Below are 18,644 nucleotides of genomic sequence, written 5' to 3' on the forward strand. Positions count from 1 at the left end.
CAAATTTTACCACCTAAAGTCTGTTATCCACTATTGAATCACAGAGTAATTCCCTACATTTGGAAGAGTGCTTAGAGATTATGCAGCCCATCTACTTATTTTACAGATGAGGAAACTGAGACTTAGAGTAAACTGGTGCAGCCAAGTTCATAACATTCTTTTCATGTTACCATATTGCCTCTCAGAAACTAATAACTCATAGCATTTTGTCATGCACATTTACAACTATACCTTGTATGTCACAGGTAATGTATGCTTTAAAAAAATAATTCCGGACATACCTCATTTAATTGGTTGAAACGTGAAGTGTTATTTTAGAATTAAAATCATTAGTATTTATATGTCACACTACAGTTTCCTCGTTTATCAGTGAAGAAATAAATATAGCAATTAAAAGGACAAATTACGTATTCTAGCTAAATTTCAGTATAAAAAGTAGTCATTATAAAATTAAAGCCCATCAGTTTCATGACAGGTAAACTATGTTATTTAAAGTTACTTTAATATTTTTTAACTTATTTTAATCTGTACCCAGAGGTACAGTGCTTAAAACTTAAAATGTCTTTTTTAAGATATTTTCTTTCCATTATACTTAGATGTCAAAGGGAATAATTCCATTAGGGATGGGGAAACAGGATATGGACCCATATTAGAGCTTTGATTTCCAGTAGAATTTCAGTGAAATTGCTCTGGTTCTTACCTTTTTTTTTTTTTTTTTTTTTTGGTGCCAAAGAATGATTACTTGCTGAATGTTTTGTCAGGTAGCAGCTAACAGCCATCCATATTTAAGCACAAATGTGCTAAACACTGAATATACAGTGTCTTGTATTATTCTAACAACCTTAGGTTTAAGTCACAAAAATTTCTAGAGCACTGTTTCTCAAACTTTGAAACATTAATAGGTGATCTATGGAGGGAAGAAGGTGTTTGGTAAAGGCTAGGTCAAAAATGTGAAGCATTTACTGTAAGCATTCCTTAGGACCTTTAATGTTGCTAATGGGCACTGTGAATCTCAAGGATAGGATTATAATACGCAAAGTTTGCTGAAATTTTTGACTTGAAATTCTCTTTTTAGGAATACGTTGTTCTAGAACAGTGGTTTTCAAAGTGTATTCCCTGGACAAGCATCATCATCACCTGGGAACTTGTTAGAAATGCAAATTCTTGGGATTCATCCCAGACCTGCCTCAGAATCCCTTGGGCAAGAGGCAATCTTTTAACAAGCCCTCCACTTGAGAACCACTGTTTTGGAGGTTTACAGGACTAAAGTAGTTTGCTGTGGAGAAAGCCAATTGGGATTTCAAGTGCGCTATTTCAAAGGACAGTATTAAATACCTTGAAGTGGCTTTTTATTATATGCAAGACAAAGTCTAGAATCGACCCACAGGTCTCTTTAAAATATCCTATTGTACTAATCTGCAGAATGGAACCTCTGCTTTACCACTCCTGGGCCTTTGCTCCTGTCTTTTCTGCCTTGGTATGTAATTCCTCTTTATGGTAATTGTGCAGACATCAGGAGATTTTATATAGTTTTAGTTTCAGTACTGTTACTGATTGGATGTGAAAACTTAGGTAGGTCTTAAAACTATTTCAGACCTGTTTCTTCATCTGTAAAGTAAGAGGTCCCTTGGAGCTGTAAAATTCCAATTACTTGTTTTCCTAGTTTATGATGCTATTGTTTCTTGCTCACTAATGATAAAATGTTTAAATTTACTTTCTAAAATTAAGGTAATACATGTGAATAGTTAAAAATGTTAATTGATTATACAAGGCTTACAACAAGAAACAGCAGTTGTATGTCCTATTCCTCCCCATCTCTGTTCCTGCTTCTTATAGGTGACCGTATTACTTTATGTTTTATAAATAATATGCTTAAACTGGTTTTGTTTTGTTTTTTAAATTTGAGTATCATTTTAACCTTCCTATATGGAAGAGGAGACTTTTCAAAAATTAATGTTTTTAATTTACAAGTCACAATTGTATATGCATTTATAGGGTACAATGTAATGTTTTGCTATTTGTGTACAATGTGGAATGATTATGTCAAGCTAATTAACATAGTCACCTCACTTACCTGTCATTTTTTATGGCGAGACATTTGAAATTCTTATTTTGAAGTACACAATATATTATTATTGACTGTAGCGACTCTGCTGTACAAAAGATCCCAGAACTTATGTCTTCTGTCTGTCTGAAGCTTTGTACCCTTTGATCAACAACTCCCATTTTCTCTTTTCCCTCTCACCCCCCAGCTTCTGGTAACCATCATTCTAACTCTCTACTTCTATGAGTTCAACTTATTTAGATTCCGCATGTAAATCATGCCCTCTTTGTCTTTCTGTGCCTGGCTTATTTCACTTAGCATATAACATCCTCTAGGTTCATCTATGTTGTCACAAATGACAGAATTTCCTTTTTCTAAACACTGAATAGCATTCCATTTTGTATATGTACCACATTTTCTTTATCCATTCGTCCACTGATGGACACTTAGGTTGTTTCCTTATCTTGGGTACTGTGAATAATTCTGTAATGAACATGGGAGTGCAGGTATCTCCTGACATACTGATTTTATTTTCTTTGGATATATACCCAGAAGTAGAATTACTAGATCATATGGTAGTTCTATTTAATTTTTTGAGGAACTTCCATACTGTTTTCTATAATGGCTGTACTAATTTACGTTCCCACCAACAACGTACAACAGTTTCCTTTTCTCTGCATCCTTGCCAACACTTGTTATCTTTCATCATTTTAAATAAAAGCCATTCTGACAGTTGTGAGGTGATAGTCTCATGTTTTGAATGCATTTCTCTAATGATTAGTGATGCTGAGCATTTTTTCATGTACTTGTTTGCCATTTTTATGTCGTCTTTTGAGAAATGTTCGTTTAGTTCCTTTGCCGATTTTTAAATTGGGTTGTTTTCTTGCTTGTTGAGTTGTTTGATTTCCTTACAGGTTTTTTTTTTTTTTTTGAGTTATTTGATTTCCTTACATATTTGGATATTAACCCCTTATCAGATGTATAGTTTGCAGATCTTTTCTCAATTTCTGTGGGTTGTCTCTTCACTTTGTTAATAGTTTCCTTTGCTGTGCAGCAGCTTTTTAGTTTGGTGCCATACCATTTGTCTATTTTTGCTTTTGTTACCTGTGCTTACAGGGTCATATTCAAAGAATCATTGCCCAAAGAAGTGTGGAGCTTTTCCCCTATGTTTTCTTCTAGTAGTTTTGCAGTTTCAGGTTTTATATTGAAGTTTTCAATCCATTTTGAGTTGATTTTTTAATATGATATAAGGTAAGGATCCAGCTTCATTCTTCTGCCCGTGGATAGTCAGTTTTCCCAACCCTTTATTGACGAGACTGTCTTTTCCCCATTGTGCATTCTTAATACCTTCGTTGAAAATTGACCATAAATGTGTAGGTTTCTTTCTGGGCTTTCTATCCTGTTCCTTTTTTTGATGTGTCTGTTTTTATACCAGCATGATGCTGTTTTGATTATACTCACTTTATATATGATTTGAAGCCAGGGAGTGAGATGCTGCCAGCTTTGTTCTTTTTACTGAAGATTATTTTGTCTATTTGGGATCTTCCGTGATTCTGTATAAATTTAAGGATTTTTTTTTTCTATTTCTGCAAAAATGTCATTGGAATTTTGATAGAGATTGCATTGAATCTGTGGATCACTTTGGTAGTGTGGACATTTTCACAGTTTTCTTCCAATCCATAAACATGGGATATTGTTCCATTTATTTGTGGGTTTTTTTTTCAGTTTTTTTTCCATGAGTGTTTTATAGTTTTCAGTGTTATATCAGTCTTTTACCTCATTGGTTACATTTATACCTAAGTATTTGTTGCTATTGCTATTGTAAATGGGATTGTTGTCTTAATTTTCTCTTTGGATAATATAGAAACACTACTGATTTTTTATATGTTGATTTTGTATCCTTCAACTTTACTCATTTTTTTTTTTATCAGTTCTAGCCTTTTTTTTATGTAGTTTTTAGGTTTTTCTATATGTAAGAACATGTTATCAGCAAATAAAGATAATTTCAATTCTTCCTTTTCTAGTAGGATGTGTTTTCTTTCTCTTGCCTAATTGCTCTGGCTACGATTTGTATGTTGAATAGAAGTGGTGAGAGGGGGCGTCCTTGTCTTGTCCCTGATCTCAGAGGAAAAGCTTTCGATTTTTCACCCTTGAAAATGGTCATAGCTATGGGTTTAACATATGTGGTGTTTACTGTACTGAGATACATTTCCTGTATACCTAATCTGTTGAGAGTTTGTTTTTTTTTTTTTTTTTTTTGAGATGGAGTCTTGCCCTGTCATCCAGGCTGGAGTGCAATGGCGTGATCTCGGCTCACTGCAATCTCCGCCTCCCAGGTTCAAACGATTCACCTGCCTCAGCCTCCTGAGTAGCTGGGATTCTAGGCGCCCGCCACCATGCCCAGCTAATTTTTGTATTTTTTTTTTTTTTTTTTAGTAGAGATGCGGTTTCACTATGTTGGCCAGGCTGGTCTTGAACTCCTGACCTTGTGATCTGCTCTCCTTGGCCTCCCAAAGTGCTGGGATTACAGGCGTGAGCCACCGTGCCCGGCCAAGAGTGTTTTTGTTTGTTTGTTTTTTCGTTAATGAAGGAGTGTTGAATCTTGTCAGATGCTTTCTCTGCATCTATTTAAACGATCATGATTTTTATTCATTCTGTTAATGTGGTGTATCACATTTATCGATTTGTGTATATTGAACCTTCCTTGCAGCCCCAGGATAAATCCCACTTGATCATGGGGAATGAGTCTTGTAATGTGTTGTTGAATTTAGCTTGCTAGGGTTTTGTTGACGACTTTTGCATTTATGTTCATCAGGGATATTGGTCTGTACATTTCTATTTTTGTAGTGTCCTTGTCTGGCTTTGGTATCAGGGTAATGCTGGTCTTGTAAAATGAGATTAGAAATATTCCTTCTTTTTCAGTTTTTTGAAAGAGCTTAAGAAGGATTGGTACTGGTTCTTTAAATGTTTGGTAGAATTCAGCAGTGAAGCCATGGGGTCTTGGACTTTAGTGGGAGACTTTTATTATTGATTCAATCTCCTTCCTCATTATTGGTCTGTTCAGATTTTCTATTTCTTCATGATTTAGTCTTGGTAGGTTGTATGTGTCTAGGAACTCATCCATTTCTTCTAGACTATCCAATTTGTTGGCGTATAATTGTTTATAGTAGTTTCTTGTGATCCTTTGTATTTCTGTGATAACAGTTGTAATGTCTCCTATTTCATTTCTGATTTGAGTCTTTTTCTCCTAGTCTGGCTAAGGGTAGGTCAATTTTGTTTATCTTTTCAAGGAACTAACTCTTAGTTTATTATTTTTCTATTGTTTTTCTAGTCTCTTTCATTTATTTTTATTTATTTATTTATTTTTTTTATTTTTTTCTTTTATTATTATTATTATTATTATTATTATACTTTAGGTTTTATGCTACATGTGCACAATGTGCAGGTAAGTTACATATGTATACATGTGCCATGCTGGTGCGCTGCACCCACCAACTCGTCATCTAGCATTAGGTATATCTCCCAATGCTATCCCTCCCCCCTCCCCCCACCCCACAACAGTCCCCAGAGTGTGATGTTCCCCTTCCTGTGTCCATGTGTTCTCATTGTTCAATTCCCACCTATGAGTGAGAATATGCGGTGTTTGGTTTTTTGTTCTTGCGATAGTTTACTGAGAATGATGATTTCCAATTTCATCCATGTCCCTACAAAGGACGTGAACTCATCATTTTTTATGGCTGCATAGTATTCCATGGTGTATATGTGCCACATTTTCTTAATCCAGTCTATCATTGTTGGACATTTGGGTTGGTTCCAAGTCTTTGCTATTGTGAATAATGCCGCAATAAACATACGTGTGCATGTGTCTTTATAGCAGCATGATTTATAGTCCTTTGGGTATATACCCAGTAATGGGATGGCTGGGTCAAATGGAATTTCTAGTTCTAGATCCCTGAGGAATCGCCACACTGACTTCCACAAGGGTTGAACTAGTTTACAGTCCCACCAACAGTGTAAAAGTGTTCCTATTTCTCCACATCCTCTCCAGCACCTGTTGTTTCCTGACTTTTTAATGATTGCCATTCTAACTGGTGTGAGATGGTATCTCATTGTGGTTTTGATTTGCATTTCTCTGATAGCCAGTGATGGTGAGCATTTTTTCATGTGTTTTTTGGCTGCACTCATTTATTTATGCTCTGATCTTTGTTTCCTTCCTTCTGCTAACTTAAGGTTGTTCTTTTTCTAGTTCCTTGAAGTGTGTTAGATTTGAGATCTTTCTTCCTTTTTAGTGTAGGCATTTACCACTATAAATTTCCCTCTTAGAACTGTTTTTGCTGCATCCTGTAAGTTTTTGTATGTTGTGTTTCCATTTTCATTTGTCTCAAGGGTTTTTTAAATTTCCTTTTTGATTTATTCTGTGACACATTGACTTGTTCAGAAGCATTTTGTCTAATTCCCACATATTTGTGTATTTTTCAAGATTCTTTCTGTTACTGATTTATAGTTTCATGCCATTGTGATCTGAAAAGATACTTGATATGATTTCAATTTCCTTAAATTTGGTAAGACTTGTTTTTTAGCCTAACAATATGATCTATCCTGGAGAATGGTCCATGTGTGCATAGCAAGAATGTGTATTCTGTTGCTGTTGGATTGAATATTCTGTATATGTCTGTTAGGTCCATTTGGTGTAAAGTATAATTCAAGTCTAATGTTTCCTAATTGATTTTCTGTCTAGGTTATCTGTCCATTGTTGAAAGAGGGGTAATGAGATCCCAAAGAGGAGACTTTTTCTTTTTTCTCTTCCCCATTTTCCTTCCCATCCTCCTAATTTAGTTTTATCAGTTCTGTGAGATTCATTTTCAATGTTGACATTATTATGACTGCTTAACTACAGTATTATTCACATCTGAGCCATGTAGTGTTCAATGATTTTATTTCCTTTCCTGTAAAACTTTGTTTTATCTCATTTTGTTATTTCATCATTTTCCCAGTTTTTGATAGTAACATCTCCAAACTCTCCAACAGAAGTGTACATCTCTCATTGTATTCAAACACATCGAGTTATCTAAACCTTTATTATCTTTTCTGAGATATCCACACTGGAGTTCTCTGTCCTATTTTTGGAAATGCTTATTTTCTAGTCCTTCTGAGTGTCTATCTTCCTGTGATTTCCCCTTCATCCTTATCCTGTAATTTCTCTTTGCTTTTCTCTTGTGTTGAATCTCCTATTTCCAAGATTGCTCCCTTCCACCCCCAGACTTTTAAAAAAAATTCTTTATTTTGGTTTCACATGTCTTCAAAGTAGCTTTTCTGAGAAAGGGTGGCAACATTTTTGAATCTTTTTTTTTTTTCTAAAAACACCTTGTTTTACTCTTTCATTTGATAGCTTGCAATAGAAATAAAGGTTGGAAATAACTTCCCCTCTAATCTAGAGCTTCATTGTTTTCTGAATCCTAGTTTTTCTTTTGAGAACTATATTGTGTTCTTACTTGTGTTCTTTTGTGTATAAACTGTTTTTCTTCTGTGAAAGCTTTAGGATCTTCTCTTTATCCCCTGACTTCAGAAACTTTATTGTTATGTCCAGGGATGATCTTTTTTGCTTTCATTGTTGTGGCTACTTCATGGACCCTTTCAGTCTCAATATGGATACTCGTGTTCTACAGTGCTAGAAGTTTTTTATATTGTCCTAATCATCATCATCATCATTATCATTTCTTTCCCTCTGCTCTCTTCATTTCACTTCGGGCTTCCTGTTGGTTAGATGTTGGCTTTCCTAGATTGATAATCTGATTTTCTTATTTTTTCTTCCCAATATTGTTGACTATTCTGTGAGCTCCTCAACTCTGTTATATGTCTTCTGCTGTTTTGTTTTACTTAACTGTTAAATTTAAATACAGTAAAATTGGCCTGTTTTCTTATATAGTTCTATAATTTTGACAAACGCATAATCATGTAACCACTACCACAGTCGAGATGCAGAACAGTTCCAGTGCCCCCATTTATCCTTTCTCTTCGTAGTCAGCCCTTCAACCCTAACTACTGGCAAAAACTAATCTGTTTTCCCTTCCTATAGTTTGGCCTTTTTCAATGTCATATAAATGCAGGCATACAGTGTGTAGCCTTTTGACTCATGTCTTTTTTCGCTTCGCATGTTACATTTGAGATACGTGTTCTTTTATGTATCAATATTTCATTATTTTCTATTCCTAGGAAGTATTCTATTGTTTGAATGTACCACAGTTTTTGTCCATTCACCAGTTGAAAAATGTTTAGATTGTTTCCAGTTTTGGAGAGCTCATGATTATGGATAAAGCTACTATAAACATTCACATAGAGGTTTTGGTGTTACCATTTATTTTATGTAGTTACCTAGAAGTGGGATTGCTTGATCATATGGTAATTCTGTTCAATTTTATAAGAAACTGTTAAACTATTTTCCACAGTGGTTGTACTATTTTACATTCCCACTAGCAACATATGAGAGTTCCAGTTTTGCATCCTTTTCAACACTTTGTATTGTCAGTTAAAAAAATTATTTTAGTTAGTATGTAGTGGTATCTCATTAAAGATAGACAAATGGCCAATAAGCAGATGAAAAGATGCTCAATATCATTAGCCACTGGGGAAACGCAAATCAAAACCACAGTGAGATACCACTTCACACCCACCAGGTTTACTATAATCAAAAGATGGAAAATAACACGTGTTGATAAGAATCTAGAGAAAATGGAACCCTCATACACTATTGATAAGAATGTAAAATGGTGCAGTTGCTCTGAAAAACAGTTCCTAACATTAGGTTAAATAGAGTTACCATATGATCCAGTAACTCCACTCCTAGGTATATACCTAAGATACTTGAAAACATAAGTCCAAATAAAAGCTTGCATGTGAATATTTATGGAAATATTATTCATAATAGCCCAAAAGTGGGAACAACCCAAATTTCTATCAACTAGTGAATGGATAAACAAATTTTGGTTTATGCAGGGGATTGAACTATGTAGTGATGCACCATGCTCCAACATGGGTGGACTTTGAAAACCTTATGCTAAACTAAGTAAAAGAAGCAAGTCACACCAGACCACATACTTTATGATCCCATTTGTTTGAAGTGTTCAGAATATGGAAATCGGTAGATTCAGGAAGTAGATTAGTGGTTTTCTGGGGTTGGTGGGGATAGAGGGATTAGAGGTTGACAGCTACAGGATGCAGAGTTTTATTTTGGGATAAAGAGAATGTTCTAAAGTTGATTATGGTGATGGATGCACAACTCTATACAACAAACCATTGAATTGTATACTTTAAGTGGGTGAATTATATGGTATGTGACATATCTGAAAGCTGTTAAATTTACCAGTTTTAAGAGTACAATTTAATTTTTAGTGAATATACAGAATTGTGCACATATCACCACAAAATAGTTTTAGAAGATTTTTATTATTCCAGAAAGATTTTTTGTGCTTATTTGTAGTCAATGCCTATTTCCACTCCAGCCCCGGGCAACCACTTCATCTGCTTTCTGTCTCTAGATTTACCCTTTTGGCATATTTCATATAAATGGAATCATATTCCTTTTGGAATCATACAGTTTTTGCTTCCATCTTCTTAGGACCAGTTTCTCCAATCCTTGTTAATGCTTGTTATTGTTTGTATTGTTTATTACAGCTATCCTGGTGGGTATGTAATGATGTCTTATTGTGGTTCTAATTTTCATTTTCCTAAAGATCAATGATTTTGAATATCTTTTTATGTGCTCATTAGCCATTCTTATATCTTTGGTGAAATGTGTATTCAAATCTTTTGTTTATTTAAGAAATTGGATTTTTTTTATCGTTGACTTTTCAGAGTTCTTTATATATTTTGGTACAAAGTTTTTCTGGTTAGATATGTGATGTAAAAATATTTTCTTCCAGTCTATGGCTTGTATTTTCATTCTCCTAACAATGTCATTTGCAGAGCAAAAGTTTTTAATTTTGATAAAATTGAGTGAATTTTTTTTTCTGTTATGTATCTGAGAACTCACTGCCTAACTCAGGATCTTAAAGATTTTCTCCTATGTTTTATTTTTTAAAATTTTGAAGTTTTATTTTACATTTATACCACTTTGAGTTAATTATAGTACAAGGTGTGAGGTATAGGTTGAGGATCCTTTTTTTTGCATGTGGATGGTCAATTGTTCTGGCACCACTTGATGAAAATGCTATCTTTTTTCTATTCAACTGATTTTGCACCTTTGTCAAAAATCAATGGACCATATTTGTGTGGATCTACTGTATGCTTCCCTGTGTGTTACTTTTCTCTTGCTCTGTCTCCTTTTGTCTTCCTGTCCCTACCTGTGTTTTTTGTTTTCAGTTTTCTGTTACTTTTCTGATTCTCTCCCTCCTTCTCCTGATTTTCCCTTCCCCCATTCCCTTCCTCAAAATGAAGCATTTAGATTGCATTGTTTTATATATCACACTTATTTTTAGTTTAAAAAGCAGATGTGAAGCATTTGTGTTTTTCTTTACAAGTACAATATGCTGGAAACAAATTAACTTTTAAATTATAATCCCTTTTTTTTTTTTTTTTTTTGAGACGGAGTCTCGCTCTGTTGCCCAGGCTGGAGTGCAGTGGTGTGATCTCGGCTCACGCCGTTCTCCTGCCTCAGCCTCCCAAGTAGCTGGGACTACAGGCGCCCACCACCACGCCCAGCTAATTTTTTGTATTTTTAGTAGAGATGGGGTTTCACCGTGTTAGGCAGGATAGTCTCCATCTCCTGACCTCGTGATCTGCCCGCCTCGGCCTCCCAAAGGGCTGGGATCACAGGCGTGAGCCATCGTGCCTGGCCAAATTATAACCCTTAATTTTTCTCAGTGAATTAGTGACCTTAACGAAAGATGGCAATCTCTCTTCCCAAACGGTGTGTTTCAGAACTTTTGCAAAAGGCATCACTTCTCCAGTGTTACAGTTTCTTTAAAAAAGAAATTAGTGGCTGGACATGGTGGCTCATGCCTGTAATTCCAGCACATTGTGAAGCTGAGGTGGGAGGACAGCTTTAACCCAGGAGTTTGAGACCAGCTGGGCAATGTGGCAAGACCCCATCTCTACAGAAAATAGAAAAATTAGCTGGGTGTGGTGGCATGCACCTTTGGTCTTAGCTACTTGGGAGGCTGAGGTAGGAGGATTGTTTGAGCCCAGGAGGTTGAGGCTGCAGTCAGCTGTGTTTACACCACTGCACTTGCACTTCAGCCTGGGTGACAGAGTGAGACCCTTTAAAAAAAAAAAAAAAAGAAATTAAGGTAATTTCAAATTGGCATGCTAAGGAAGTCAAGATTTATTCCTTTTTTACCATGTCAAACATTATTTTATTCCTAAATTATAAAATATTGCTGCTTTTCCTAGAGGGAGCAGTCATGATTACTACTGGATCCACAGATACAAAAAAAAAAAGGAAAAAACAATTTTGAAAGCAGCTTAATGTTGTGCCTTCTCTAAAGCCAGCTTTTGACCTATTTGTTTTTTAATACTTAAAAAATGTAAGAAAGGAATTGGATTTTTGCATTTAAATAAAAATAAAAGACACTAGATAGTATAGATAATAGGAACAAATAAAACAAGCAATTGGGCCTGCCTTTGGCACTTAGTATTTTCTTTGGTTTTCTCAGAATCCAGAGTAATGTATCTGGAAAAGTACACTAGTAAAACATTGAAACACATCTCTCATTGTCCAACTCATCTCATACTCTACCATACCATTTCAAATGTAGTCTATTAGTTTGTGGATATTTTCATGCTGCTTCCATTTAAATTTTTATTTCCATTTTTAAAGAAACACACTTTTTTGCATTTTTCTTTTTTATTGGTGCCGTATAATAGTTTGGAGGCATTAGTCAAGAATTGTATAAGGTTTCCCTAGCATGGCTAATAAGATTTAGTTTCTGTGATCCTGGCAGAGATTATTATCTAGAATTAAAAGAGAAGATTACTTCAACCCTATATCTGAAATATCCAGGTAATAGCCATGGCACTTAGCTTGAACTGTGCCCTCTGCCGCTATAGATTAAGGGAAGTTCCTTCTCCTTTTTTGTGTGTATTAAAAAGGTATTAATGCAAATGCTTACTGGTTAACTAGGTTCATGAAGATTCTCTCCCTCCATGTTTGCCTGAAACTATGAAAGGAGCAGGGAATTTGGGGAGAGACTGTAGTTGAAAATTCAGCTAGAGATCTTAAAGCAATTCTTAAAGCAATGTAATGTGGACCAGGCTGCATCCTACACACCTGAGCCTTATTGTAGTCCCTTTTCAGCCTCGTGCAGCAGTTGCCCTGAGTTAAGCTGCAAAGTCAGTTTCCTTCTAGACCCAAAGCTCAGCTGCTTATGCATACTTTTCTCAACCTTGGTCTGATTGGGTTAATCCCACTCTTTCCCAAGGAGGTAACTCTAAGCACTTTCTCCCTCCCTCCCATGTCTCCTGCTCAGTCTGAGTTCCCTATTCCTAGGAGGATTGGCTCTTCCTCTTCTTTTCACAGGGTCCTGACTTGTCCTGGGCAAGCCAAGTCCATTGCTTCTGCTCCTGGGAAGTGCCAAGATTCTGCAGCGCTGACTTCAACTGCCTTCTCAGGCCTAGACTTTGGGCTGCTTTCCGGATACCTGCATAAGCAAGCCCTTGTTACTGCTACCCATCCTACCTGCACCCTGCTTTTTCCCTCTTGCCACACTTTTTTTCTACTCCCTCTTACCCCCACCCTGTACAAAATGCATAAAGGATGGAAAAACTACTGCAGCCAGAAGTCTTTGAATGAGGCATCAATGGATGAATATTTAGGCAGCTTAGGGCTGTTTCGAAAGCTGACTGCCAAGGATGCCTCTTGCCTCTTTCGGGCTATTTCGGAGCAGGTAAAAGGAAAACATATATCTTCCCTGTACTGAGTTTTCAGAGTTTGAGACATGGGATGGTCCTGTAGTTTGCCAGAAGAAACAAAAAAACTCCCCTGCTTTCTAGTGAAAACATCAGGCCTGTCAGGTCCTAGAGAGAAGCTGCCTGTTCTTATTAGCTTGGTGCATGCCTTTGCTGAATAGTCTATATTGCTGTACCTTTGCCATCTTTTCTGTTTTTTTAAATGCCGGTTTGTAATGTAGGAGGGGTAAGGTAAGGAGGCTAAAGACAACTTTGAAATATATCTTGATCCTTTGTAAGCATCCTCTGCTTCCTCTAATTTTAATGCCTAAGAAAAAAATTATAGGCTGTGCACATAAGGAGTAGAAAAGGGGATGGGGCATGACAGTCATCCTTCCCCCATTTCGTTGAAGATGATATTAAAAAAAACTTTTAGTAAGATGATTTAATTTCCCAATTTCCTACATATGTTCTGAATAAGGAAGCATTAAGTGTCCAGTTCATAGTCTTGATTTAGAAGTGCCTATTTTAAATGACTACTGACAGTGGGCTGGTCTTTCTCTTCTTTTTAGTTGTTTTGCAGCCAGGTCCATCATTTGGAAATCAGGAAGGCTTGTGTCTCATATATGAGGGAAAATCAACAAACTTTTGAGTCTGTAAGTAGAATACATACCCAGGGGAGAACTGGTAGAGTATGTAGCAGGTGGAAAAATAATTGTGAGCACCTACCAAAATTAAACTATATCATGCAGTCTCCTCAATAGCAAATATATAATTCCCAACTGGCTCCCTTCCCAGTAGCTAACATGCTTCTTGACCCTCTGCTAGAATTAGGTTGTTTAGGACTCTAATTAAAAATCAAGAATAATCTACATTTTCCCAGTACTTACCTCGTCCTACGCCAAGAACTCCAGACCCTAAAAAGTTACATTTTGATTGCTGTTTTATATTATCCATACAGTTTTATTGAACAATTAATAATAGTTTATGAAAAGTTTGGCTCTGTTAATATTTTGCAATGCATATTTTAAAATACGTAAAAATGGGAACCGCCTCTATTTTCTTGCTTAATCCTGTGTACAATAATCTTCAGCCAGTCAATTTGAGGAATCTTGTAAAACTTAATTGTAAGGGAACAAATGAGTCTAAGTATCTAGTCTTTCCATGTCACAAATTGTATAATTAGAGCTCTGCCACTAATGATTAACTTTAGGTAAAACAACTTACAGAAGACATATTTGTACACCTTCACGTATTTGAATTCTTGTTAATGAAATTGGAGGCTTCCTTTTCTTTTTTTTTTTAAACACTTCTGGCCCTTGCAGTGCTATTTGTTTCTTCTGTTTATTGTGGGTATTTGCCTGCTGTTCGAGTTTTACTCTTAATTTTCTCAACTGGTTTCAGTGAATTTTAAAACTATGTGAAGACTTCTTGACTTAAAAGCTTGTTACCTTGAAGTTCATTGTGGTCTTCTCTACACCTGGGGAAAGGATTATTAGTAACATTACTTCAAATGCAAGACCATAGTGTAAAGCAGTGCGTCTCAAGTATTTCTGTGCATACAAATCACCTGGAGATCTTGTTAAAATACAGGTTTTGATTCAGTAGGTCTGAGTTGGGGCCCGAGATTTCTTTTTTTTTCTTACCTTGAGACAGGGTCTTACTCTGTTGCCCAGGCTGGAGTGCAGTGGCAGGATCACGGCTCGCTGCAGCCTCTGCCTACAAGGCTGAAGCAATCCTCCCACCTCAGCCTTCAAAGTAACTTGGGACTACAGGCACACGCCACCTCACTGGGCTAAGTTTTTTGTGTTTTTAGTAGAGATGGCGTTTCGCCATGTTGCCCAGACTGGTCTCAGACTCCTGGGTTCAAGTGATCTGCCCGCCTTGGCCTCCCAAAGTGCTGGGACTACAAGTGTGAGCCACTGCGCACAGTGGAGATTTCTGCATTTTTAACAAACTGAAGTAATGCTTGCTATTGGTTTGTGGACAACATTTTGGGTAACAAAGATGTGTGTAAAATTTTAAAACTACGTAAATGAATCTCAATACTGAGTGATAGAAACCAGACCCCATGCAAAGTTTATACTGTTTGATTTCCCTTATATAAAACTCTAGAAAAAATACAAGCCAATCTGTAGTGACAGCAGATCAGTGGTTATATATCAGTTATAGAGGGGCACAAAGGTACTTATGGAAGTGATATATTCACCATCTCAATTGTGATGATGATTTCATGGGTGTATACATAAGTCAAAATTTGTACTATTTAAATTGTGCAGTTTATTGTATGTCATTTATTTATTTTTTGAGACGGAGTCTTGCTCTTTCGCCCAGGCTGGAGTGCAGTGGCACGATCTCGGCTCACTGTAAGCTCCGCCTCCTGGGTTCATGCCATTCTCCTGCCTCAGCCTCCCAAGTAGCTGGGACTACTGGTGCCCGTCACCATGCCCGGCTAATTTTTTTGTATTTTTAGTAGTGATGGGGTTTCACCATGTTAGCCAGGATGGTCTTGATCTCCTGACCTCATGATCTGCCCGCCTCGTCCTCCCAAAGTGCTGGGATTACAGGTGTGAGCCACAACACCCAGCCTGTATGTCATTTATATCTCAAAACTTTTTAAAAGGAAAATTTAAATGATTTTTTAAAAGTCTAGTGATATGTATCCATGGAACTAGAAATAAATCTATTACAGTCCCTGAGTTTAATTTCATTTTTATTGAGGCATATTTTACATTCAATAAAACTCATCATTTTAAGTTTACCATTTTTAGTTTTGGAGATGATATGCAATCATGGAACTACCACTGCAGTCAAGATATGGAATGTTTCCATCACCCCTAAAAAGTCCCATGGTCTTTTTAGAAACTAATGAAATTCTCTTTAAAGTTCCTCAGTTTAATGTTGTAAATGCATGTCTTGTCAAATTTGAAATCCTTAGAAATACTGGTCTTGCTTGATTTATGAAAATTGTCATAAATGACAAGTTGGCATTTCAAATGAAACTCGAAAGCATACCATTTGATGAAATGTACTGGTATGTGGATATGCCAGGACCAATTCCTAAGATACTTTTATACTCCAGCTTTTCTCCACTCATGACTTTTGTGTATGTGCAAATCTTCTTGAGGTGCTGTGCAAAGTAGAAACTTACACCATAATTGTTGAGCTGAGCAAAAAACGCATTGCAGGATAATGTTGTAGAATATAATCAGATTTCAGTAATTCTGTGTATTTGGTTAAGTCGAGTTTGTTTTATTTTTGAAGTATGTGGAGGGATCTTTTGAGAAATACCTGGAACGGTTGGGAGATCCCAAGGTAAGATCAAATATGGGGGTTTAATCTTTTCGGAGTTATTTGGAATAGTAATGTAAATTTATTCATTCAACTGTATTATTTTAGCCAGACCCCAAATATTTTATTTAGTAGCCAGCTGTGTTGAATCCAATAGTTCTTGCATAAGTTTAGAGGCTGGCAATTGACCTATTGTTTTGTGTTGAATATTGATAATTGTGTGTTAACAATCCCATCAACCATAGACTAGCAAAAGAGTATACACTACTTGGAAACAGGACAAGCTTAAGCCTTTTCACTTTAACGGGGGAGGAGGGTGGTAATGAATTTTACCAAGAGGTCATTATTTTGTTATTAAACAATTCCCCTGATTTGTAGTTGTCTTCCTTTTATGTGGGAGTAAAATTCATAAATTCATACTTTATTTAGAAATAATTTTTATGTGATAAAGTTAATTCCATAGTTCTGGACTTAAGAAACACATTTACTAAATCCCTACTGCCTTTTTATTATACTAGTTCCATTTTTATTATGTTTTTAAAATCTCTCATATTAACTGTGCTTATTACTTAATGGCTAAGTAGGGCTTTAGATCCTTTTTTCAGGATAAGTTCATGTTAATAAGTAGCTATCACAGTATTCCAAGCCTTAAAACAGGTTATAGTGTGTTCTACAAATTCTTCATCTAAAACAGTGCTAAGCAGCTAAAAATTTGTTGTACTTGAAAAAACTACCTCCTAGCTACAGAATGTTTTTTAAAACTCAATACACTATTTATGTTTAGGAAAGTGCTGGCCAGCTGGAAATAAGAGCTCTTTCTCTAATTTATAAGTAAGTTATATCCTCTTTTCTTTGAGAGTGGGTATGTGCATGCATGTGTTTATAAGATCTCAACGGTCTCTTCAGGATTGGGGAAATTTGAGATTTGATGTATTGATACCTAGAATGAAGAAAGCTAAGAAAAAGTGTTAAAATATTTTAAATGGTTGAAAAGTCAAAAGAAGAATGTTTCATGGGATGGAAAAATTATATAAAATTCAAATTTCAGTGTCTGTAAAGCTTTGTTGGAACACAGTTATGCTCATTCACTTATGCATTGTCTGTGGCTGCTTTCATGGTACCAAAGCAAAGTTGAATAAACCATATAGTCTGCAAAAGCTGAAATGCCTATTTTCTAGCCTTTTGCCAAAAAAATTGCCAACCTCTGCTTTAAATAAAGGAGAGCACCACCCCCCAACTCACAGACATACATACAATTGATAATTGGTTGTCTTTACCCCTTCTCCTCCCAAATTAAGATACATTAAAAAAAAATCCATAGGACTTTAGGGGCAATTAGCTGTCTACCTTGAATTAACATCATTTAGCCGTTTTGGATTATTTTAAAGCCAAACATTAAACCGGATATTTATATTACTTTATATGAATAAGGTAGGCAACTTAAAAGCACAAATAGTTGTTCCTATAACTATCTCTTACATATGCCAAATTATGTCTTCCCACTTACCTTTGTTTTCCCCATATAGTCGGGATTTCATTCTTTATCGCTTTCCTGGAAAACCTCCAACTTATGTCACAGATAATGGCTATGAAGACAAGGTAAGAAGATGAGTGAATGTTGACTTATATAAAAGAAGTTGAATGATGCTTCTGGCTTGCCTGGATATTAAATCATTTTTAACCTAATTAATGAAAAGCATAGTCTGAATGACAGGTTTCTCTGTTACTAGCATTTTCCTCTCTAGTCGTTAATCTCAGTGTTGTTAGCCCTCTAAACAGACCTGATCGTCATTTCTTTGTGATAGGAAAAAAGCCACCCCAAACCCTAATTGGCTTCTCAGTGACTAAAAAGGATAAGGTTCAAACTTTGAAGCTAGGCATTCAGCATCCTGAAAGGTCCCAAACCAGCTTCATTTTCTTCCATCCTTTTTATGCCATGCTTCCAGGTATTCTGCCTTTCATACTTTGTGTCTTTGTATTTGAAACTTTCCCAATGCCCCTGGAGTCATTTTCTCACTTTGTGCTCCCCTAGCAGCTCCCAAGTAATCGTAGTATTTATTATATTGTGTTTGTTTTCATATGTATTTCTTTCATTATCTGAACGTTTCTTGAGGGAAGTGACAGTGTCTACTACTGCCTGGTAAAGTACTTGGTTGTTAGCTGAGAATACTCAGCAGATAAATTGTTTTTCAGCATACAGCTTCTCCTCCAAAAAGTTTATAAAAGAAAAGCCCTTTATCCTGATTATTTTATTAGTGAAATATCGACTACCCAATGTTTGAGTTTTATATGTCTTATTTCACAACATGGAACACAATTTAGACACAATTCTAATGATGGCAAGACAAGACTAGAGACCAGGAGAACTGTTAGGATGCTGTTATGATAATCGAGGGGGAATACCTGAACTAAGGAGAAGTAGCATTAG

General features: G+C 36.0%; 1 protein-coding gene across 10 annotated transcripts in view; it reads left to right on the forward strand.

Annotated features, from left to right (window-relative positions):
* ALG13 (ALG13 UDP-N-acetylglucosaminyltransferase subunit) overlaps positions 1-18,644 on the forward strand; it is an 80,416-nt gene that overhangs the window by 15,148 nt on the left and 46,624 nt on the right. For 8 of the 10 annotated variants that reach the window (XM_024240676.3, XM_054544977.2, XM_024240677.3 and 5 more), the window contains 5 exons: positions 12,558-12,924; positions 13,498-13,581; positions 16,190-16,240; positions 17,001-17,047; positions 17,743-17,815. In XM_024240676.3, coding sequence (XP_024096444.1) covers positions 12,558-12,924; positions 13,498-13,581; positions 16,190-16,240; positions 17,001-17,047; positions 17,743-17,815 — 622 coding nt within the window. Of the gene's footprint in view, positions 1-12,557; positions 12,925-13,497; positions 13,582-16,189; positions 16,241-17,000; positions 17,048-17,742; positions 17,816-18,644 lie in introns of those variants that run through there. The other 2 variants (XM_024240685.2, XR_010139051.1) reach the window with 2 other exon arrangements.

The sequence above is a fragment of the Pongo abelii genome, chromosome X (genome assembly GCF_028885655.2).
Source record: "Pongo abelii isolate AG06213 chromosome X, NHGRI_mPonAbe1-v2.0_pri, whole genome shotgun sequence".
Classification (NCBI taxonomy): Eukaryota; Metazoa; Chordata; class Mammalia; order Primates; family Hominidae; genus Pongo; species Pongo abelii.